This window comes from Pleurodeles waltl, chromosome 6 (assembly GCF_031143425.1).
Source record: "Pleurodeles waltl isolate 20211129_DDA chromosome 6, aPleWal1.hap1.20221129, whole genome shotgun sequence".
Lineage (NCBI taxonomy): Eukaryota > Metazoa > Chordata > Amphibia > Caudata > Salamandridae > Pleurodeles > Pleurodeles waltl.
Window position 1 is genome coordinate 163389197 of NC_090445.1, and position 24021 is coordinate 163413217.

Sequence of the window (24021 nt, forward strand, 5' to 3'; positions counted from 1 at the left end):
CCACCAGGCCAAGGACAAAGATTATGCCACAATCTGTCTCTTTGTAGAGGATGCCATGCCATTTCCTCCACAAAATACTCCTGCAGTCCACTGACTGTTGCAAGCAACTGCAGCTTGCTGAGCTGGACATCGGGGATGCAGCATAGCAGTTGGGTGACAAGCCAGTGATCAAGGCTTTAGGTCTGGTGTGTTTTTATGAAAAGTTACAACAAAGGCAGTTGGCTCGACTTCTTTATTGAGAAATAGGCCTGTAAGTATGGATTGCTATTACTGTTTTAAAGCCTGTAGACCAGTGGTTCCCAACCTTTCAATTTCAGTGTAATTATGGGTGACATTCAGTGACTGAGTAGTGGCACTTGACAAACTAATAAAAATCATTACCGAGCAGCTGAGTGTCCACCCCAGTCGGCGTGCCTCTACTGCCCAGCCCCGCAGCTGCGCCAGATCTCACAGCAGCCAGAGCCTGCTGCTGAAAAACAGGCTTTGCAGAATTAGTAGTTGTTGGATCGGCACCACATTGACTCACCCCAACCAGACCCTAAACCAGTAAGTGCGACTAACGCGCTTGCCACTGAAAACTACAGTGAGGTGATCAGACTGACTGCAGCGTGAGAGTGCAGAGGTCACCTGTAACAAAGCAGGGTACACACAGGCAGCTAAAGAGCAATTATCATCATGACTGTGCGCTAATAAAAAGCAAATGTTAATTAGAAGTTGAGATATCTTAGTCCAGACATTGCCACTTTCTTCTTTGCAAGGCAAGTGGCACTTCGGTACATGCCTGTGGTGTGCTCTGGGCTGCTGAGGAACCACTCCGGGGGCTGCTGCAGTCCTTTGTTTGACTCACCTGGCCGCCGGTGCGGGGTTGTGTCTGGTTGCCGAATCACCTAAGGAAGATTACCAATGGGGTGCGAGCAGTAGCGAGCTGTGCTAACATTGCCAGCTAAACTAACTTTATCAAACTGCCAAACGCTCGGCTTGCACTGGGGGCGGCAGAACATCCCACCCATTGAAGTGTGTCCTGATGTCTGTCATGATGTATAACTAATGTTGCGCTGTGTCTTGGGTGAATCTTTTTGTGCTACATTGCAGTAGAGCAGCAGCTACAGCTGTGAGCAGCTGAGCCAGCCCGAGACTGGCTAGAGCAGCGCGCGTGGCCCGCTGCCACTCCAGCTTTCAGTCAGTATGGAGCATTAGCAGTGCTCTGGCTTGACAGCTGAGGAGGCGCTATAATGTGTGGCTTGGCATTTCAGTGCGGTGATGCGGACCACCACACTGAAATGCGTTAGACTAACGCCTCATGCTTTGTACTTGGCAGGGCTAGTGTATATTGCTTTGCTTTCTTTAAATACTGTGCTCTACGCATTTGGATTTTTGTGGCTGTATGCCTTAGGTTTGTCTTGTGTAAAAGCTTATGGGCACAAGCTAATAAGAAGTACAGTTGCTTGATTGGTTTGTTGGAAAAAGTTATGCTGGATGCCCACGCTTTGATCAGTTTATCAATAATTAGAGCAGTAGGCATGTTTAGTACGAAGAGCAACCGGTAAAACCAAAAAGCGTGTGTGTGTGGGGACTGTTTTTACACTGTGATAAAGCCTGTAGACAGTTATGTGGTTACATGGAACCTGGAAGGTTAAGTATCCCTGCAGGGGGTGGGGCTTAGTTAAGATGTTCGAGGTATTTTCCTGTGATTGTTTTAGTAGGGTCTGACTGGTTTAGTGCCATTCTCTTGCAAAAAAAAAAAAAAACATAGAAAAATATTAGCATGCATGCATACATATATTAAAGGGCTTTAGATGATTTGGTCCATTTGATTTTCATTCTGTAGGAAGCTGGCTTGGTATATACTATATCAAAAGGAGATATAGTATGCACAGAGTCCAGGGTTCCCCAAGATGCTTGACAGAGGCAATAATAGATAATACTAATGCTCTATTTGTGGTAGAGTGGTCGAGCAGGTAGGCTTATCAGAGGGTAGTGTTAAGCATTTGTTGTACCCACACAAGCAATAAGTGAAAACACACACTCAATGACTTAACTCCAGACCAATAGGTTTTTATATAGAAAAATATTTTTTTGTTCATCTATTTCTAGAACCACAAGATTCATTTAGCAGGTAAGTACATTAAATGAAAAGTACTTTTGCATAGTAGTACTTATAACTTTGAATGGAATCAATAGTGACCACAGTTTTCTTTAAAATGGCAAAAAGCTATTTTAAAAGTGGACACTGCAATTTTCAACAGTTCCCGGGGGAGTTAAGTAAAGTACAGTTTTTGAGGTAACAAGCTTACAGGTTCAGTGTCTGGGGAATAGGTAGCCCACCGTTGGGGGTTTAAGATAACCCCAAACACACAGCACCAGCGACACCACGCCGGTTAGGTGCAGAGGTCAAACAGGAGCCACAATAATGTGGTGCTCTGTGGAGACAGGTGGGTGCTCAGGTTCTGGTCTGCTTGCAGGTAAGTACCCACGTTGTCTGAGGGCAGACCAGGGGGGTTTGAAGGAGCACTGGAGGGGCCCCAAGTAGGCACAAAAACCACACCCTCAGCAGCACAGGGGCTGCCGGATGCAGTGTGCAAACAGGGCGTCGGGTTCTCAATAGAACTCTATGGAGGGACCCGGGGTCACTTAGGTGCAGCAGGCAGGGCACAGTGGGGCTTCTGGGGCAAGCCACCAACTGGGCAAGGGTGAGGGCCATCTGCTGGTCGTTGCTGCACTGGTGGTCGGTTTCTCTGAGGCCTGGGGGCTGCGGGTGCAGTACTTCTCCAGGCGATGGATATATTCGTCCTGGGCAGTCGCGGTCAAGGGGGGGTCCTTAGGATTTCCTCTGCAGGCGTCATTATGGGGGTTTGGAGAGGTCAGCCCATGGCAGACATGTAGTCTGAATCACCTGGGGATCCTCTCTGGCTAGTTGGTTTCTCTGGACACAGGCCGGGGGCATTGGGTGCAGATTAGTTTGGACTCACGCTTCTGGAGTGAGGTGGGAGTCCCTTTTAATATGGTTTCTTGGTCTTCCTGTTGGGCAGGTCCGCTGTCCATGGGAGTTTCTTGGTCCTCTGTGATGCAGGCAGTCCCTTGGAGGCTTTTTAGGGGTCGCTGGTCCTACAGAAAGCGTTGCTTCTTCTTTTGCAGCTTTTTAAAGCAGGAGATGGGCTGAAGGTTGGGGCTGAGTCAGTTGTTGTCTCCTTCTCTTCTCTGTAGGGTTTTCAGTTCAGAAGTCCTTCCCTCTTGAGGTCGTTGGGAAATCTGAAGAGCTGTGTTCAGGGTCGCCCCTAAATACTAAATTTAGGGTTGTGTTAGGGTCAGGGGGCACTAGCCAATGGCTACTGTCCCTGAGGGTGGCTACACCCTCCTTGTGACCACTCCCTCTGGGGAGGGGGGCACATCCCTGTTGGTCCTAATCCTCCAAAGCAAGATGGAGGACTTCTTAAGGAGAGGGTCACTTCAGCTCTGGACACCTTAGAGGTGGTCCTGGCTGAGAGGGTGACTCCGCCTTGTTATCCCTCTGAACTTGCCACCAAAAGTGGGGGCTTGTCCGTGGGGCAGGCATCTCCACTGGCTGGGGTGCCCTAGGGCACTGTAACACCAGGCTTGAGCCTTTGAGGCTCTCTGCCAGGTGTTACAGTTCCTGCAGGGGGAGGTGTGAAGCACTTCCACCCAGGACCTCCTTTGTTTCTGACCACAGAGTGCACAAAGGCACTCACCCTATGTGGTCAGAAACTCGTCTGGAAGTGGCAGGCTGGCATAGACCGGTCAGCCTTACACTAGCAGTAGGGTTAACGTACAGAGGGCATCTCTAAGATGCCCTCTGTGTACATTTTTCAATAAATCCCACACTAGCATCAGTGTGGGTTTATTGTGCTGAGAGGTTTGATACCAAACTTCCCAGTATTCAGTGTAGCCATCATGGTGCTGTGGAGTTCGCAATGCCAAACTCCCAGACATATACTCGGTATGGTTACCCTGCACTTACAATGTCTAAGAATTGTCTTAGACACTGTAGGGGCATACATAGTGCTCATGCATCTATGCCCTCGCCTGTGGTATAGTACACCCAGCCTTAGGGCTGTAAGGCCTGCTAGAGGGGTGACTTACCTATGCCACAGGCAGTGGTTGGTGAGCATGGCACTCTGAGGGGAGTGCCATGTCAACTTTGTCTTTTCTCCCCAGTGCTCACACAAGCTGCAAGGCAGTGTGCATGTACTGAGTGAGGGGTCCCTGAGGGTGGACTAATACATGCTGGAGCCCTTAGGGACCTTTCCTGGCCACAGGGCCCTTGGCACCAAGGGTACCTTTTGCCTGGGCTGTGCCAATCGTAGAAACAAATGTACAGTTTTAGGGAAAGAACACTGGTGCTGGGGCCTGGTTAGCAGACAGCTGGCATCAACACTAGGCAAAAAGTGTGTGGGGAGGGGGGGGGGGGGAGGTGACCATGCCAACAGTGGCATTTTCCTACACATTTCCCATTTTTCTTCTGCCCCTACAGCATATATAATGGGATTGTGGGTTAGTCCATTCCAGCTACTGGCTATACAGACCTTTGAGTGACCGCACATGGCACATCACATGCACATATCCATCTGAAAGTGAGTACCCCTTATTTCCAGGGCCTGGGGGCTAGCCCTTTCATTTTCTCGTTGCCACAGGTCTCTTTCCCCTTCTCTTTCTTTACTTAGCCTTTTTTAACGTACGTTGCATAGCTCCCCAGACAGTGCTATGTGGCCACTGGCTTGTCTGCAGTGCACAACATCCCACACGGCCACTGCTTGAACTCCATTTTGGAGTCACCTTGTCCTTAGTTTATCTTTATTTTACCATTTCAAGATAGCCAATACGATGCTTCAAAATATGGCGGACCAGTTGGAAATTGAAAACAATACAGTCTGCACAATACCGTTCTATTTATCTTTCATATGCATGTTGAGTTCATATATGTTTTATTGTGGTTGGGTAAGCAGGTAAATGCACAAACTAGTGAGTAGGTGGATTCATGAATGCAAGGAGGAGTAACAGAGTGAATGTATTATGTCATAGGAAGTGCCTAAACTCGCTAGTGACTGAGGTGGAGCTTTCAGTTTTAGTAGTGTTTTCTTTTGACTTACATTTTGCAGCTCATTGTTGTTACTCAGTGCCCTCCCATCTTGGGCGTGTAGTTTGGTTGCATGTGATTTCATAGAAAAACTATCTCATGGAATACCATTACTGAGAAACCATTTCATCTAAACTGTTTAATGGAAATTTTCAGAATAAATGGCATTTACCTTTTCGTGGAAACCAATTCATAGAATGTCTTAGTTAAAATTGGCTTTTGAATGCTTATTTTTTATATTTTTACGGTAAATGCAATGGTTGCAGGTCTTACTTTCTGAAACAGTTTTGTCTGAGATATTTATTTCAGTGCTTTACTTCATGGGTACAATATTTCATATTTCTACCTTTTACACTGTCTGACAATTACTTTGGATGATCTTGATTCACTGACCCATCTCCACCTATAAGTACCATCCATTGGTAACCCTTCAAAACCACTAAGCCCCATCAATCCCTATCTCCTAAAATCCCTCACCACACTTAAGCTACACTCCCTCCTGAAGCCTAAAAGCCCTTTCTACCCAAATATTCCACTATCCGTGAAACATAAAAACACTCACTACCCCTAAATCCACCCATTGCTGAACCCTAAAAAAAACATTTTTATGTCTAAACCCCACCCATTTTATACTATCGGCACACCCATAGTCCATCCCTGAACCCTAGAAAACCCTCACTACCCTTAAACACCATCCAACCATGACCTATAAGAATTCATCATCACCCTAAACTGCTCATCCCTGAACCCTAAAAACCCTCTGTACATCTGCAATCCACCCATTCTCGAATCCTTAAAACCCCTCACCACCCTAAACTCCACCCTGAACCCCAAAAACTCTTCACCATCCCAGCAACTGCCCATACTTGAACCCTAAAACCTCTCCACACACTTGCACTCCACCCATCCCTTAAACCGAAAAACACCTCACACACCTAAACACCCCTCATCTGTGAACCCCAAAAAGCCCCTCACCATCCCTACACTCCACCCATCTCTAAACCCTGAAAACCCCTTTCTATGCTTGAACCCAATTATCCCTGACCCTTAAAAACCCCTCATCACCCTAAACATTATCCATCCCTGAACACAAAACTCACAGTAGTCATAAACGCCACCCAGGTTTAATGTAATTTTGGACTTTTCCTTAAAATGATCTTTCCTTAAAACTGGTTTTCCTTGATTTAGTTTGCTCCCAAATGGTTTCTCAGTTTTCGTTTCCCATTAATTCACCCACTTCTGTGTAGTTCAGTGTGGCCCACATGCCTCCTAGCTACCAGTCAGCCATTCTGCGGTTAGAACCTCAGCTTCATAAAACTTAGAGATACCACTCTGATACCTCTTTATTTGTCACGCATAGTTGGGAGATTCCTGGAGAACGTCATCCTGTATTTGACTTTTAAAACAAATTACACTAAAATTATATTTATTTGTAACCCAAAAACAGTTGTCTCATTGTCCAGCCTTGTGATGCATGTAAAATATAAAAGGCTGCAGCTGAGGCTGGCACTCTCTGTACACTCAGTACATAAAACATAATTTTAAGTGGCACATAGCTTAGCATTTATCTCTCAATTTACCAATACCTTTTTTTAATCCCACCAGTCGCTGTGCCTTCCGTTGAGCCATTCTCTTTGTTGTGTCAGTCTTTTTCATGTCATTAATACTTTTTCTCTTTTTTTGGTGTAGGGTGAGAAGATCCACGAAGAGATTTTTGATATCATCGATCGAGAAGCAGATGGAAGTGATAGTTTGGAGGTAAAAAGGGATTAGGCATGGTTATTGATAATGGCTTTTTGGTAGTATGCTGATCTGCATTGTTCATTTTGGTTTGAAAAGTGATTGGAAGCTGGATAAAATTAACTGTTTTAGGAATTTCTTATTTGTCCTGCTTTCAAAACAATTCTTTATTCTAAATGTTCTGAGAAAAGGAAACGGTAAGCTTCAAGCAGTCACATAAGATGTTAAAACGGGTACAGAACGAAGAAGGTCTCCCTTATTTGGCTTTTTGACTTCAATCTCTCTATTTTTCTGTTCATATAATTAACCCCTGGTCAAGGGGTGCTATGAGTTAGTGTTTACTAACATGTTGCTCTATCATTCACCATTTACCTGGATTTACAATTTATTATTCTTATTGCAGAGACAACATTTCCTGAAGTCTGTTAGTCAATTAAAGTCATTTGTTACCTTTTTATATTGCTCGATTTTTACATGATGTCAAAGTCCAGAGCTGTACAACCTCTTCAACAACTGGCCAAGTCAATATGGCTGGGCATGAAGAGGTGTGTGTGTGTGTGTATATGTGTATATGTATGTATGTGTATATATATATATATATATATATATATATATATATATATATATATATATATATATATATATATAATATAATTAGCATTTTATAAGAATGCCATTTGAGTCCTCTTTCTGCATTTGTGCCAATGGCTAGTTTGGAGGAGTTCTGTTCTTGACGGGTGGATTGCGGATGGAACGGGCCTGTGATCGCAGGGAACCTTCAATAGGGTCCGTACGGGGAAAGCATGCCAGTATGTGCCCTTACAGTCCGAGACTTGTCTCCACTCTGTTCTATATGAGATCCATTGGTAACAAGCGTATTTCTTGTATATCTGTTTCTATTCAATATGTACGTTGCTGTGACCGGATATTATTCAGGGTGGTGGTTTGAGATGTGTAAGTAGGATTTCTAATTTCTGATACAAATAACGGGTATTTGGTTGCTATGCACTGTTGTCAGATTTTCTTTTTTGTATTTTCACTTTGGGGTTGAGCATGTTATGAATGACTGTAGTGCAAATAATTTCTCTATTCCTGTGAAAATATGAATTTTTCACATACAGAAAACATAAAACAGTTTGTGTTTTAAGAAAAGAAAAAAACTCATGTATTTCTCACATACTTAAGTATGTGATCCTCTTTTCTTTGTTACATATCAAAAGCCCGCTTCCCTAATTGATATCCTGTCTAGGTAGTGACCTTAATAACGGCAAATTATTATTTTGTTTACTGATCAAATTATCTATCCCCTTCTAGAGGGATTCTAGATTATAATTGCATTTGCTGTCTGTAGGAAAGTACCATCTTGTCTGGCATGTTACCCCCATATTTCACTGTAGATATGTTGTTTTAGTCTGTGTCACTGGGACCCTGCCAGGCAGGGCCCCAGTGCTCATAAGTATGTGCCCTGTATGTGTTCCCTGTGTGATGCCTAACTGTCTCACTGAGGCTCTGCTAACCAGAACCTCAGTGGTTATGCTCTCTCTGCTTTCCAAATTTGTCACTAACAGGCTAGTGACTAAATTTACCAATTCACATTGGCATACTGGTACACCCATATAATTCCCTAGTATATGGTACTGAGGTACCCAGGGTATTGGGGTTCCAGGAGATCCCTATGGGCTGCAGCATTTCTTTTGCCACCCATAGGGAGCTATGACCATTCTTACACAGGCCTGCCAGTGCAGCCTGAGTGAAATAACGTCCACGTTATTTCACAGCCATTTACCACTGCACTTAAGTAACTTATAAGTCACCTATATGTCTAACCTTCACCTGGTGAAGGTTGGGTGCAAAGTTAGTGTGTGGGCATCCTGGCACTAGCCAAGGTGGCCCCACATCGTTCAGGGCAAATTCCCCGGACCTTGTGAGTGCGGGGACACCATTACACGCGTGCACTATACATATGTCACTACATATGTATAGCGTCACAATGGTAACTCCGAACATGGCCATGTAACATGTCTAAGATCATGGAATTGTACCCGGGTACTGCCAAACCGACTTTCCAGGGTCTCTACTGCAGCTGCTGCTGCCAACCCCTCAGACAGGTTTCTGCCCTCCTGGGGTCCAGGCAGCCCTGGCCCAGAAAGGCAGAACAAAGGACTTCCTCAGAGAGAGGGTGTAACACCCTCTCCCTTTGGAAATAGGTGTGAGGGCTGGGGCGGAGTAGCCTCCCCCAGCCTCTGGAAATGCTTTGATGGGCACAGATGGTGGATATCTGTGCATAAGCCAGTCTACACTGGTTCAGGGATCCACCAGCCCTGCTCTGGCGCGAAACTGGACAAAGGAAAGGGGAGTGACCACTCCCCTGACCCGCACCTCCCAGGGGAGGTGCCCAGAGCTCCTCCAGTGTGTCCCAGACCTCTGCCATCTTGGAAACAGAAGTGTTGGGGTACACTGGACTGCTCTGAGTGGGCAGTGCCAGCAGGTGACGTCAGAGGCTCCTTCCCCCTCCTGGTAGCCAATCCTCCTTCCTAGGTAGCCAAACCTCCTTTTCTGGCTATTTAGGGTCTCTGCTTTGGGAAAGTCTTTAAATAACGAATGCAAGAGCTCATCAGAGTTCCTCTGCATCTCCCTCTTCACCTTCTACCAAAGGATCGACTGCTGACTGCTCAGGAAGCCTGCAAAACTGCAACAAAGTAGCAAGACGACTACCAGCAACATTGTAGCGCCTCATCCTGCCGGCTTTCTCGACTGTTTCCAGGTGGTGCATGCTCTGGGGGTAGCCTGCCTTCACCCTGCACCAGAAGCTCTGAAGAACTCTCCCGTGGGTCGACGGAATCTTCCCCCTGCTAACACAGGCACAAAAGACTGCAACACTGGTCCTCTGGGTCCCCGCTCATCCTGATGAGCGTGGTCCCTGGAACTCAGAAACTCTGTCCAAGTGACTCCCACAGTCCAGTGACTCTTCAGTCCAAGTTTGGTGGAGGTAAGTCCTTGCCTTCCCACGCTAGACTGCATTGCTGGGTACCGCATGATTTGCAGCTGCTCCGGCTCCTGTGCACTCTTCCAGGATTTCCTTTGTGCACAGCCAAGCCTGGGTCCCCGACACTCCTTCCTGCAGTGCAGAACCTTCTGAGTTGTCCTCTGGCGTCGTGGGACTCCTTTTTGTGACTTCGCGTGGACTCCGGTTCACTCTCATTCCAAGTGCCTGTAAGGGTACTTCTGCGGGTGCTGCCTGCTTCTGTGAGGGCTCCCTGAGTTGCTGGGCGCCCCCTCTGTCTCCTCCTCCAAGTGGCGATATCCTGGTCCCTCCTGGGCCACATCAGCACCCAAAAACCTCTACTGCGACCCTTGCAGCTAGCAAGGCTTGTTTGCGGTCTTTCTGCATGGGAACACCTCTGCAAGCTTCATTGCGGCGTGGGACATCCGTCTATTGGACTTGGTCCCCTTGTCTTAGAGGTACTCAGGTCCGGAAATCCACTGTTGTTGCATTGCTGGTGTTTGTTCTTCCTGCAGAATCCCCCTATCACGACTTCTGTGCTCTCTGGGGGTAGTAGGTGCACTTTACACCTACCTTTCAGGGTCTTGGGGAAGGCTATTTTTCTAACCCTCACTGTTTTCTTACAGTCCCAGCGTCCCTCTACAAGCTCACATAGGTTTGGGGTGCATTCGTGGTTCGCATTCCACTTTTGGAGTATATGGTTTGTGTTGCCCCTATACCTATGTGCTCCTATTGCAATCTATTGTAGTTCTACACGGTTTGCATTACTTTTCTTGCTATTACTTACCTAATTTTGGTTTGTGTACATAGATCTTGTGTATATATCTTATCCTCATACTGAGGGTACTCACTGAGATACTTTTGGCATATTGTCATAAAAATAAAGTACCTTTATTTTTAGTAACTCTGTGTATTGTGTTTTCATATGATATTGTGCATATGACACCAGTGGTATAGTAGGAGCTATACATGTCTCCTAGTTCAGCCTAAGCTGCTTTGCCATAGCTACCTTCTATCAGCCTAAGCTGCTAGAAACACCTCTTCTACACTAATAAGGGATAACTGGACCTGGCACAAGGTGTAAGTACCTATGGTACCCACTACAAGCCAGGCCAGCCTCCTACACCGTCCTCTAGGTTTTTCTGTCAGCTGACACCAGAACAGACAAGAGTAGCATTTGGGGTGGGGAGGTTAATGAAACAGCAATGATGGGTCTCCAGTTAAGCATATGGAAACATTTACAATATTACAAACAAATATATATGTTATAGGAACTACAGACTTGAGAATTTGTGTTTTGAAAACTAGGAATTTCCTTCCACTGGTCGCTAATTTGTGTGTCCCACAGTCTGCTTGTACTGCCCAGGTCTTTGTCTACCTCCTCATGTGTTTTACTGCCAATAGGATGCACCTTTTTAAAAGTCTGTCCTAACATTGTTGGGACAAAGGTGGGTGGTTGTCAGTTTTGACTTTTAATGTTGACTCATCTGTGTTTGCCACTGAATCAGCAACCAAATCAGACCAGCAAACTACTTCCAAGACTTCGTCACAGCTAATATTTTTATTTTTTATTTACATATGTTACAGTATACCAGTTGTGAAATTATCTAAGCCTCGCTCTTGCAGGGACACTTTCCCAAAACTCTAAACAGTTAACTAAGAAACCCGAAAAAAGATCCAGCAAAATGTACCCATTGCAATGAAAACCATATAGTGGTGGACTACCAGTTGATGTTTTAGCAGCTCTAAAATTAGACATTCACCATATCTTGCATGACAGTTTGTTACTGCTAACCTTACTTGACCTCTTAGGATTCTTCTACTCCTGTGGTTTCCAACCTTTTTGACTCCTGAGGGTCCCCACTGAATCATTACTGGAAACCGGGGACCCCCAAGCAATTTGTAGGATTTAAATTTCAAACATTAATGCAGTAATTCACAAAAAATACACAAACAAGTACACATCAAACAAATGCTCAAATTACAAAAGATAAAATGCTTTTATATTGAAAAAATATGCAAACATTTATAAAGGAAGGTTGACACTGCATCTCTGATACTAACTTTTCAATGTTTGGTTTTATTTAGGAAAGTTGAATCTTCAGGTCAGATTTTACATTTCCCAAGCGATTTCTGTTTTTATGTTTTAGGTACATAAGATCAGAGAAAGCTTTTTCACATAAATATGTGGCGGGGAAAGGAAGGAAAACCACCAAGGTCCCATCTCTCCATAGCCTCTCTGTCACATGTAATTCATTTGTTATATAGCACCTCTCATATCAGTGTAGGGTGTCGGAGCACTTTACAGGGGACTACAAGGTGTAGTATTCACATGTCATCCACACTGGTAGGCATTTTATAGGAATTCTTGGACTGGAGAAGCACTAACTCAAGATTCAGAACACAACACAGTGGGTTAGCATTGACTTTAATAAAAAAGAATGTATTTCTACGCAAGTAAACCTTTTTTAGTAGCATAAGGAAAAAGAAAGAATGGGGGTGGGGTAGGAACAACTTTCTAATGTGTGCCATGCAGTTTGCATGCAGCTCTTTAATGGCAGTTCATAGCTCACTGTGCTAGATTACGAAACCAGATTTAAGTTTATTTGCATACTCAGCTGAAGCCCAAAATGATACTCCTTTAAATATTAACTAAACTAGAAGTCTATTTCTTGAGAAAGGTAGTGCCTATTATTTATTTGTATGCATTTAGTAAAAACACATTTTAGTAACAATTGTATTCTAGAATATTTTTTTAATGTATTGGTTTTCATTCAACACTTACACCATAACAAATACTTACTTAAACTCCCTCTACCCCCAAACCTCCTTGAAAACCTAATAACATGTCTTTTAATTATTAAAACACTACACATTGTCCCAGTAACCTAATTCACCCACTCATTTCATGATCCCCTTTACATATACATTCTTTAATCTTGTTTAACCGTTACCTACAATCATTCTGCATATCCCTGGCAAAAGCAAGTGCCTCGATCCACAGATATGCATGCAGCACAATACCACAGAACAAAGTGCTCATGTTGCGCTCCTACCTCATGACAATTCAACAGTAGATGTTGGACAACCTTTTAATGGGAAGCATAATGGCAAACGCACAACAAACAGAGTTGCTGCTCATTGCCCTTCAACATCAAAGCAGATTTGACCAGCATCTCTGTCCAAGTTTCAGCTGACCCTTCCTAATTTCTCTAGGTTTTATGCTGATAATACCCATCACATAAATACATTCATCTTACAGGCTAACCTGTACTTACAAAAGAAAATCACAAACCTTTGATCCTCAAGGCAATTAACAGCAGCGGTTTTCATGCTCATCATTTTCCAGTTGGACACTAGTGACACAATGTTTGCTTGTATCCTTCTGATATCATTTGCCCTGCTCTAAGCTATATTTCATTCAACAGCTATATGGGCCTCATCCAAGGTTAAATTTGATCACATCACATACCCTGACATGCTTACTTTAGGTACGCTTAAAAGCCAGAATCAAATTTCAAATCGCTGTATAGCGTACGATGCCCTTCAAGTGGGGCAAAAAAAACATCTGCCAAATTATTTTGGCAGTATATGGAGGCCAGTAGTAAACAGGGATCAAGGATTCTTTCCTACTCAAAACACTTACGTTCAAAACCATTCAAACCATGAAGCAATCTTTCTGTACGGTGGCCACCAGTCAGTAGTCCTCGTTCACATCTGAGAACACCTCTGCCTTCCTGTCCTGAAAAAGAAGACCGCTTTCCCGCATGCACCCAAAGTAATACTGATGACCCAATGCTGAACTGGCATCCTCACTTCCTATATTCAGTATGAGATGTAGCCTTTTTAAAGTGTATTTACCTACTGTTACTTTCCTTGTGTTTCTGCAGTGCTGTGCATTTGTACTTGCATTCCATTGCTTTGCTTAAATCTAAAACGCACTAATAACATTTGGTGCAGTTAGCACTAACTAATGTTTTAACGCAAAAAATGACTGTTGTACTTCTGATATTGATCCATTTTTGCTGTGTCCAGAATGCTCATTGTTGTATTGGGTTGTTAATCTCAGTGTTGTTCTCTTGCAGGGGTTTGTGCTTTGTCACTCCATTGCTGGTGGAACAGGCTCTGGTTTAGGCTCATACCTTTTGGAGAAATTAAATGATAGGTATGTGACTTCATCAGTTTATCTGTGTTTTCATGTGTTAAACCTTTGTAATTTGGAAGGCATTTAAAAGTTATTGCTCACATTTTACAGGTTTGTCTTAAGGCTTATTTGGCCGTGTAGATAGTTTGAGGCCTAAAAAATGAACTGTAAGATCAGATTTTTTGGGGGCACACTAACTGCCATTTGGAATGTTCCAATAGCTTATGTGGGGTAGTTTGGGATGCTTTGGAGTGATTGGGTGATAAATATTCTTTTCATCTGTTCCCTTTTGTCAATTGGGCTGCTTTTAAGGCTTGCTTCTGATAAGCCTAACGTCCTTTGTGATCAGTTCTCACGAGCTCGGTGTTCTTTAACCACGCCAGTTAACTATGGTATCTGTACCATAGTGTTTTTTAACTAGCAGTGGCTGTGATCCTCCTAGTGATAAAATAGTTATAGAATTTGTTTCCTTTGATTTTTGTACTGCAGAAAAATAAATAACCATTGTTGTTCGAGAAGCCTGCGACCAAAGCAGTTTTTGCCCTTGTACTAATTTTCTTGTTTACTGTGTTGCTGCTGTGGGAACCCTGCTTGGCTGCAGCTAAAAGGAACTGAGCCTGTAAAACTGTGTTGCAAGAGTATGCATCTTGCTGATGATATATTTTCCTAAGCTCTCCTTTGGAGAAACCAAAGGTCACATGGTTCAAGAAGTTCCAGGGTGCACTATTTGCAAAATACTATTTCATATTTGCCAGTGTTCATGAGTAAACTACTTCCTGCATGTAGCAAAGTGTCACGGAATCCCAGAGTTAATGATCATAACTGCCTATTAGCCAGGCTGGCTGTTTTCCCACGGATTTGCTTTGCTCAAATTGTAGAGTGACAAATTGTTTGTGGCTACTAATAAGTTGGGTTACTATTCTTGCTCCTATGTTGTTTGAAGAGCCAAATTGCTCAACCAAATTATATATTTTTTTTTCATCTTGGATATTTTGAATAGGTATCCCAAGAAGCTGGTCCAGACATATTCTGTTTTTCCTAACCAAGACGAAATGAGCGATGTGGTGGTCCAGCCATACAATTCCCTCCTGACACTGAAGAGGCTAACACAGAACGCTGACTGTGTGGTAAGCCCCTTGTTTCAGGAGAAGAGTTCATTATTTTGTGTGCATTTTCTCAGTAGGTTATGGTGGCTGATAAATTCTGCTGCATTTTTTTGCATTGCTAAAACGTATTACTTTCTGAGAATACTAAAGTGACAGCTTTGGGCTACATCACAAGTTACTGTAGGTAGTAAGTGGAGGTGGGACCACTCCACGTTGCTTCTAAGGAGACTGTTGGAAGGTGCTGAATAATGCTTTATCTTTAACTTACCTTCAGTGAGCCAAAAATGCCATACCAACAAACCTCACTTTTTTTATTTAATCTTTTGTTAGATTAAAATGGACTTGAAATATCGCCAAGTTTTCCTTACTTTTATCAACATGATGCTAATCTGGTGTTATATTTGATTTGTGTTTTTCCACACATCCCTCTACATCACAACCCAGTATTGGCTCCCTACGATGGAAGAGGTAGTTCAGAAACAGTTCCGTGACCTCTTGGTTCACAAGTTGGGTGATTTGTTAGCTGGCGAATGTTAGGAAGTTATTGTTATCTCCATGGCACTACTGGAAATCAATTGCATACTCTTACATATCATCATCTCTGGAGTACCATAAGGGAATTATACCTTCATTCCCCCCAGGAGCCACCAGAGTATCCACTGGTAACAATGCTTTTAAAAAACTTAACGCCTACCAAAATCATCACCCAGATGTACAACCGTCATATACATGGCTCCACCAAACCCCTGGCCACTAAATCTTGTTGGGAGCGCAAACTTTGCCATGGTCTATCAGATACACAATGGCAATACTGCTGTTAACAGACATAAAAAGTATAATCGAATGGCTGGTCCAGATTTATACATTTTAAATTTCTACATAAACCGTATTACACCCCACTGCCATGTTTAAATATGGGGTCCCTCCAACACAAACTTTTGGAGATGCGTGGCCCTCTACTCTAATTTCCTGCATATGACATTGTCATACCCCAGCATTTTTGCACACTGGCAAAAGTTGACCTCAGAACTGCAGACTGTGACAATTGTGGCTGGGGTGCCTTGAATCAGCTCGCTTATGTCAACTGTTTTACTTTTCATTTTCAATGTATGTGGCAAGAAAAGTCCAGTTAGGAATTTACAACGTTAATAACTGTAACTCGAGCAAACGCAAGACCTTTTACATTGCAACTGCCTGTTCTTTTAAGCCAGTACAGTCCGCTAAACTGATCTGTTTAACCCTATCACACAAACTAATGTTTTGATGTGTTCCAAATGGCATTGCCCTATTGGCCTTTATTTTAAATCTCTGTTGGCCCTTTAGTGCTCCTGTCTGATGTCTAGGGTAGACATCTTTATGTTTGCGCAGGTGTACACGTTCTTCCCAATATACATGTATGGTGGGTGAAGCAACTTCTCTTGTAACAGTCTTATATTAATTTTAATGGTGTATGAGCACTACTTTGTTCAAGCTCAACCTTTATATTTTAACTCATAATGACCCGATCTTGTTCTTTTTACACAGTGTGTGTGGTTCATACAAATCTGTATTTGGTCAGGTCTTAGTTTTGGTTTGAGAACTGATTTGAGACAATATTGCACAGATGATTAGTTGGTCTGCCTAAATGTCAAATGAATGACAAGTTCAAAGTGAGTGCTCACTTCACTGAATCTGATCAAAATGTGTAATAAGTATGTCTGTGGATTTTGGATTGCTTGCCTGCCTGAATGCCCGTCACTGTTGTCACTCCAAAGAACATCGTTTTGTTGTTAAAGGTCACTAGGCTGTAGATAGATGTTTATTTTGATGTGTTGCAGTGTTTGAAGTTCTTTGTTCACTCTGTATCCTTTACAAGAAGTACTTAGGAATCTCACTGAATTTGGTTGTTTTCTGAATTCCAGTATAAAAGATGAATGAGGCCTTTGTTTAAACGTTTGTCTCAGCAAAAGGCTTTCTACTATTTTTCTGGTGCCACTAGTGGATTCCATACGTTTTTCAAGTTTGTTACATAGTGATATGGACATATTTGAGCTATTTAACTTTTCGTGTATTTATTTATTTATTTATTGTTTTTTTTTATATAAATGTTTATATGGGATCCTACATTAAAAATATTTGGTATTTCATGACTTGGAAGAAAATATAACCTATCTCACCGATATTTGTAATTTCTACTAACATCCCACTGAAAATGCAGTTTTTCGTTGTGAATCATAAACGCAAACTGCATGTTTGATGATGTCCATGCCAGAGGAGCTTGTTGCGTGATTGTGCAAGCAGGTGTGCTTAAAAATAAAATCACACAACTATGTAGCTGTTGTATTTGTGGGTGTGACAAGGTTCTGCAGTCAAAAATGCTGCTTGAGTTAATCGTTTCTGTGACTATTTGCCATAAGAGACTATGATGTGCGTCCAAGAAGCTGTTTAGTAATTTTTCTTGTGGTGGTCTGTAGGTTGTCCTGGATAACACAGCTCTGAACCGTATAGCCACAGACAGACTGCACATTCAGAATCCATCTTTCTCTCAAATTAATCAGCTGGTGAGTATTCATTGCTTGTTTATGCCTTAAAATATCCTAAGGCCACAGGTTTTCTCAGCCGCCCCAACAATAGAGCTCACAGTAATAGTTTAATCTTCAGTTATGAATGTTGGCTGTTGAAATTACTTTGTTTAAAATGTAATTTCTTTGTTGGTGAATCATTTTGATAGTCTGGCTCAAATAAATATAGATATGTAAATGTGTAATTTGTTGGAGGTTCCCCCCCACCCCCCGCACCCGCACCCCCAGCCCCGTTAAGCTTCGCTTTACCTGCCACAGAATCCTAACAAACACTTCCCCTTTTACCTTTACTCATATCTTCCCTTTACATTAAATTCACCCTTATCCCCCTTATCCTTACCGACCCTAAAACTACCCTTGCCTCTCTATATCCCTATCCACCCTTTAATCCTCAAATCGCCCTTCCAACTCTTTAGCTCTTAGCCACCCCTTAACCCTAAAATCACCCTTGCCTCCCTTCACCTCTACCCACACCTTAATCCTAAAATCACTATTACCTTGCCAATACCCTAACCCTATAAACACACGTACTCTCCTTTACCAACACTGTAACCCTAAAATCACCCTGACACTCTTCACCTCTACCCGTACCTCTTCTCCCTTCTTTCAAACAACATTAAAATAATATTATTTTGTGTGTGTGTGTGCTTTTTTTTTTTTTAACCTGAGGACTTAAGTACAGGTGGGTAAAGGTAAAAGCCTGATGGATTTCACTTGCCTGTGTGGTAAAGGCTGCCGGGTAAAGGTTACATACCGCGTTAAACACAGTTTCAGCAAAACTGAAAGTGGAAATTTAACAATACTTTATAAGGAATTAGGTACAGTCCTTAGGAATTCAGGTGAAAGTTCTACTTGTGTCTTTCTTAAAAAATGTGAGTAGCAAATTGTATAGGTTAGTATCTTTTGTAATATAAAATCTAAGATCCGGCAGGAAATTATCAAAGTGGAAACTATTAAATCGTCTTTAAAATTGTTTTCTATTCTCTTGATCTTTTGTGGGTAGGTGTCCACTATCATGTCTGCCAGCACAACAACGCTCCGTTATCCTGGCTACATGAATAATGACTTGATTGGACTGATTGCTTCTCTGATCCCCACTCCAAGGCTTCATTTCCTCATGACTGGGTACACTCCTTTAACCACAGACCAATCGGTAAGCAACTTTCCTCAATGACAAGGACTTGCTATAATTACTGCATGTGTAAGTTTACAACATTTCACTGGCCAAAACCCTGTGTCAGAGCACTCTCAGATCAATAGTTTAGTGGCACTTACGAAAGCAGTTTAGAGTAGCATCTAAAATCCTAAATGATGTGTAAAGCTTTAATTTGTTTCCGAGCTCCATAATATGTCCACCTACAATAGTTGATGCTTTTCTCCTCTTAAGAGTATTCTCATAAATATCTGTTTTTAAGATGAGGCTATCTAATAAATTACCTGCATGCGGGCAAATTATCACTGGTCCCAAATGTTAGGACCATATCTTACAATTATTGGGATAATTGCAACAACTATCTGTGGATTTATGGTTAACAGTTTTTCTTTGCTTTCTAGGATGGGTACATCTCTGTATTTTAATTAATCATCTGTTATCTGTCCACTTATTGTATTCTCTTCCCTCTCTGATAATGTGTTACTTATTGCTGTTATTATTGAAACTGGAACTTATCTGTCAGAGGCTCAGATAAGCTTCTTAGAACTTACATGGTGAGGTACGGTTATCACTCATCCATGCACATCGTTGAAGGCTTGGACAAGGGTTGTTCTGCTCCGTGCATTGTGTAAGTTTCGTGGAATTACACCCAAAGTCCATTGGTGTCTGAGAATTAACCCAATATAGCGTTGTTGAGACAGCTATTTTTCCAGTGCTGTAATTAACAGGAAATTAATAAGAAATGTTTTGTAGTGTGCCAGAGATCAGGTTTCCCAGTTCCAGGGGATTCTTTAGTATCTCGTAGAATGCTATTAATGGATTACTCCAATCTACAATGTGTTGCCCTCACTAGTATAAGTGCATCTTATGGGTTTCCGATTAGTCAGAGATCACATTTTCAAGACTTGAGACCTAAATCTAACCAGTTAAGGACATCATATGAGGAAAATATCTGGCACTGTATTTTTCAGATTATTTTCTAGAACTTGAGAATGTTTAAAGCTGCTAAGCATTCATCACACAAACATATGGTCACCCAATCCTAAAGAAAGTCTGATTCTCACACCATTTTGTTGAACAGGTTTTTTTTATCTCAACATTTGCCCATCCCTCATGCATGCATCTGGATTACAATCACCAACATTTATTGCTGAACACAAAAAGTTTACCACTATAAAGATACTAGCCTTGTTTATGGTAAAACAGACATTGAAACGGGTTGAAGAGAAGTAAACAAGGAATATTGATTGCAGTCCTGTACCCTGTTAGCATGGGGAGGAAAGAAGTATACATTTGATATGTAGAGAGAAGCTAGAGATTTTACAAATCTTGTCATAATTAGTTGATATTGGCAGGCTCACACTTTTGAGCTTTAGCGTTACCATAAGTAGACTAAAAATCTAAGTAACACAATTTTAAATTCAAACCGTGTATCCTGTTTGTAAATTGAAGTACAGCATGAATAGGGTCCTTGTTGACAAACTAGACAATCATATAACCTTTGTGTTCAACTTGTGTTACAAAGTAGATAGTTTAATATTATTCTTTGAGGTCCAGTCACTAGTTAGTTCCTCTTTGGAGGGCATTTTTTGGGATTCTTAAATACACACAGCTGCTAATAAAGAATATTTCCATTAAAAAAATGTATGTGCTATTACAGTAATGTTACATCCTGTTTTTTAGATTCTGTATGTTGTATATTCCCATGCAGCAATGGTGGATTTTTTGACGGTAAAATCACAGGGTGCCTGGTTCTGTCATTGTTCCCAGGCAAATGTACTGATGTCTTGTTTTTTCCCTTGTTTCCATTTCCATTTGCAAAGGATGTCCCTCCGAGAACCAGATCTGAAAGGCTCTTGGCTTATAAGCGGGTATAAGAAGTGTGCAGCTTTCTCCCTTCTGCCTTTCCTTCCTCAGTAGCCTGAACACGTTCAGGTTCTTTAGTAATGTTCTTTCTTAAATAGTGTTACAAACCTATTTAAAGGAGCCGTCCGGTGAATGACGACACACTAGATCTCACACCCCAGCAGACATCATGAAACAAACATTCTACACAGTCAATTGTGAGAGCTTATTAGAGATTCAGGACTGGGCAAAGAGAACTGTGTTTTTTTTCTACACTGGATGGCCCCTTTAAAAGATTGTGTGTGTTTTCTCCGATTTGCATGTGTCCTGCATGTTCCTTTGGGAGTGAATTTAGCCCAAGGGCCTCTGTCTCGGATATAAAGTGGACTTCAGTTACCAAGCAAGTTTATTTGAAAGCAATCTATTTCCCTTGTTGACCTACATTGATTTAACCTGGTTCTTGGTGCTTTTTGTACTTGAGCCCCTGGACACTGGTTACAAGTAAGTAACACATCTTTAAGAAAGTTAAAGCTTTCCCTTTTCTATGACTTCTAAAGTATTGCATAGTTTGAACAGAAACTGTAAAGAAGATGGAAGGGACTTGGAAAGAGAAGATTATGTCTCCTGGTTAGAATAAAAGAGTTGTAGGAAAACTTGGCTCTGTCGCTATGGTGGGCCTTTTTCTTGGAAGAGGCAAGAGGATGATTTCATCATTCACATTTCTCAATCGCAACAAGAAAGTTAAATACATACTGCCACTCTCCTTCCCATAGATGGGTATAGTTTATGGAGGATTAACGAGTTGTGATATCTGAAGTCTGAAATATAACCACATCTGAAAGTCTTATGCCCTTTATCCTTACCGACCCTAAAACTACCCTTGCCTCTCTCTCCCGATCCACCCCTTACTCCTCAAATCACCCTTAAAAACCCTTTAGCTCTAGCCACCCCTTAACCCTAAAGTCACCATTGCCTCCCCTTAACATCTACTCACACCTTAATCCTACAATAGCCCTTACCCCCCCCCCCCCCCCCGGTTACTCCCATTATCATGTAGCTCAACCATCTCTAAACAAGAACTTTCTGTGCTATGGTCATTGCGCTTATCAGAATTCTGTGTCAATTATACAAAGTTGCTTCAGTGTTTCATTTCCTTTCCTGAAACGTGTTATACATATTCACAGTATGGGTCCCTAAACCTGATTATGTTATAAAAATACATCTGTCCCAGAGACGGTAGAAGAGATCAGCACAGGTGTGCTCCACAGAGTCAAACAGAACACCAAGGGTCGTAGGAAATCAGTTCTTGGTTTTTGCTCTTTACTTCCCTCCATTCCTCGTCTGCCTTGAAGGGACAAAATCATGGCTGAGACAAGTGAGCTCCTATGCTAGTTTATGGTTTTTGAAAAAATACAAACCTTAGTTTCTTGCAGAACTTGAGACTTCTCCACAGATGATAAACAGGAGAGGTTCCCATTCAAGAAGTAGTTAAACTAAGAGATAATCATTCTGACAATTATAATCACTGCGATTACTTAGTTTTCCCTATTCAGTTGTTCCAAACCCTTCTCTTTTCCAGATTTCCCAATATCCCATTTTCCAGTTCCCATGCCGGTTGTTGCATTTCACGATATGGCGTTTTAATGATGAATTAAGAGTCATGAAGTTAGTTTTGTCGTTTGGGAGTTTTTAACGTTGGTCCATGACAATCAGAGCCATGATAGATTTTCAGGATATCCACATAAGCTAAGGCTACGAACTATGAATCTAAACGGGTATCCAAGATAGTCTCTAGTAATTATCCGGAAAATCTAGCATAGTCCCTGATCATGCGGATCAAAGATGACCAGCCTTCCTAAAAGGAATATTGTCCACAGAAACACTCCCCAAGGCTATGTTTACTTGTTGCTTTGTAACCGGATTTCCAACAGTAAAGGTTTTGAAAGTGCATAAAACACCGTGGTGTACCTTTTTTATTCATTGCCATTTGTCTCCTGCTAATATTTTGTGGTCTAAACTTACTTTTAGGTTGCCAGTGTGCGCAAAACAACAGTTCTAGATGTGATGCGCCGATTGCTGCAGCCTAAAAATGTAATGGTGTCCACTGGGAGAGACCGCTCTACCAACCACTGCTACATTGCCATTCTTAATATCATACAAGGCGAGGTGGACCCCACGCAAGTAAGTACAGTTGTGGAGTGTGAAAGTGTAGGACCAATATGCAGTTTTGGTGATACCCATATTATGCTTGATTTGTTTATCTTTTTACATCATGCTGGGTCGACAGTGGATGCTAACGTGATAAAGTATATCTTTTTCTGTAGGTGCACAAGAGTCTCCAGAGGATTCGTGAAAGAAAGCTGGCAAACTTTATTCCTTGGGGCCCTGCTAGCATCCAGGTAGCCTTGTCCCGCAAGTCCCCGTATCTTCCATCTGCTCACAGGGTCAGTGGTCTAATGATGGCCAACCACACTAACATCTCATCGGTGAGTACATGATGCTGTTCCAGGCTGGGGATGTTCCTGACAGCGTTATGGTCTGTTGGTGGTGTTTTGTCAGAAGTTGGCGAGCCAGTGAGGCTTTGATAGTTTGGTAATAGGCTTCACAGAAGTAAATGCTTTCGGAAATGTAGAACATTATGTTGTAGTCTGAATGCACATTTGAATATGCTGATACAGTAGACAGGCAGGCAGTGTCATGGGGAAATGTGTGGTGTTCTAGTCTTTCAATAAAATATCTCGAATACTGCCTTGGTGCAAAAGAGTGTTAAGGATTTCGCATGGACAGCAGCTACCTTAAAAGGCATTATGACGTATATGCCTTAATCTGTTCAGTAGGAGGCCTGTGCACACGCTTCATGGAGAGTACCAGAAACCGGTGTTCGGAGACTGTGACCATCGATTTTAGACATAACCATTCTTCTATTCTCCTTGAATCTTTTCTGGATCCACATGCTTTAAAATATACCCTAGCTATTTAAAAACAAAAATAATGAATTAGTGTTTGTAGGAATTCTATCTCATTGTTTGCCTCTGCCCGGTAACCAGTGAAGTGGCGAGGCTTAGAGACTCTCTCCACATCGCACATTTTGAGGAGCAAATCCTTGAAGTCGTGTGGTTTTCATTGTCTAGCTGATAAAAGAAACTGTTACAGCTTGTCTTATGCCTCTACACTTCTGCCCTCGCCTTTTCTCCTTGTGGCTCCCCACACAGAGTTTGACCTTTCCTGGGGCCACTCCAGACCTATCACTTGGTGTCTGGACCAGATGAAAGCTTCTGTTTACTCTTCTCTTGTTTCCTTCCTTTTTCACGTCTACATTGCTGCACAATGTGCTATGGCTATGCTTTCTAAGGAGTCCATTTGTATTATTTAAAAG

General features: G+C 42.3%; 1 protein-coding gene across 1 annotated transcript in view; it reads left to right on the forward strand.

Annotated features, from left to right (window-relative positions):
- The window catches only part of TUBG1 (tubulin gamma 1), a 102333-nt gene that overhangs the window by 53705 nt on the left and 24607 nt on the right, over window positions 1-24021 (forward strand). The window contains exons 4-10 of the mRNA XM_069237715.1: window positions 6782-6850; window positions 13922-14001; window positions 14981-15107; window positions 17540-17626; window positions 18651-18800; window positions 22674-22826; window positions 22970-23131. Of these exons, the coding sequence (XP_069093816.1) occupies window positions 6782-6850; window positions 13922-14001; window positions 14981-15107; window positions 17540-17626; window positions 18651-18800; window positions 22674-22826; window positions 22970-23131 (828 nt within the window). The remainder of the gene's footprint in view (window positions 1-6781; window positions 6851-13921; window positions 14002-14980; window positions 15108-17539; window positions 17627-18650; window positions 18801-22673; window positions 22827-22969; window positions 23132-24021) is intronic.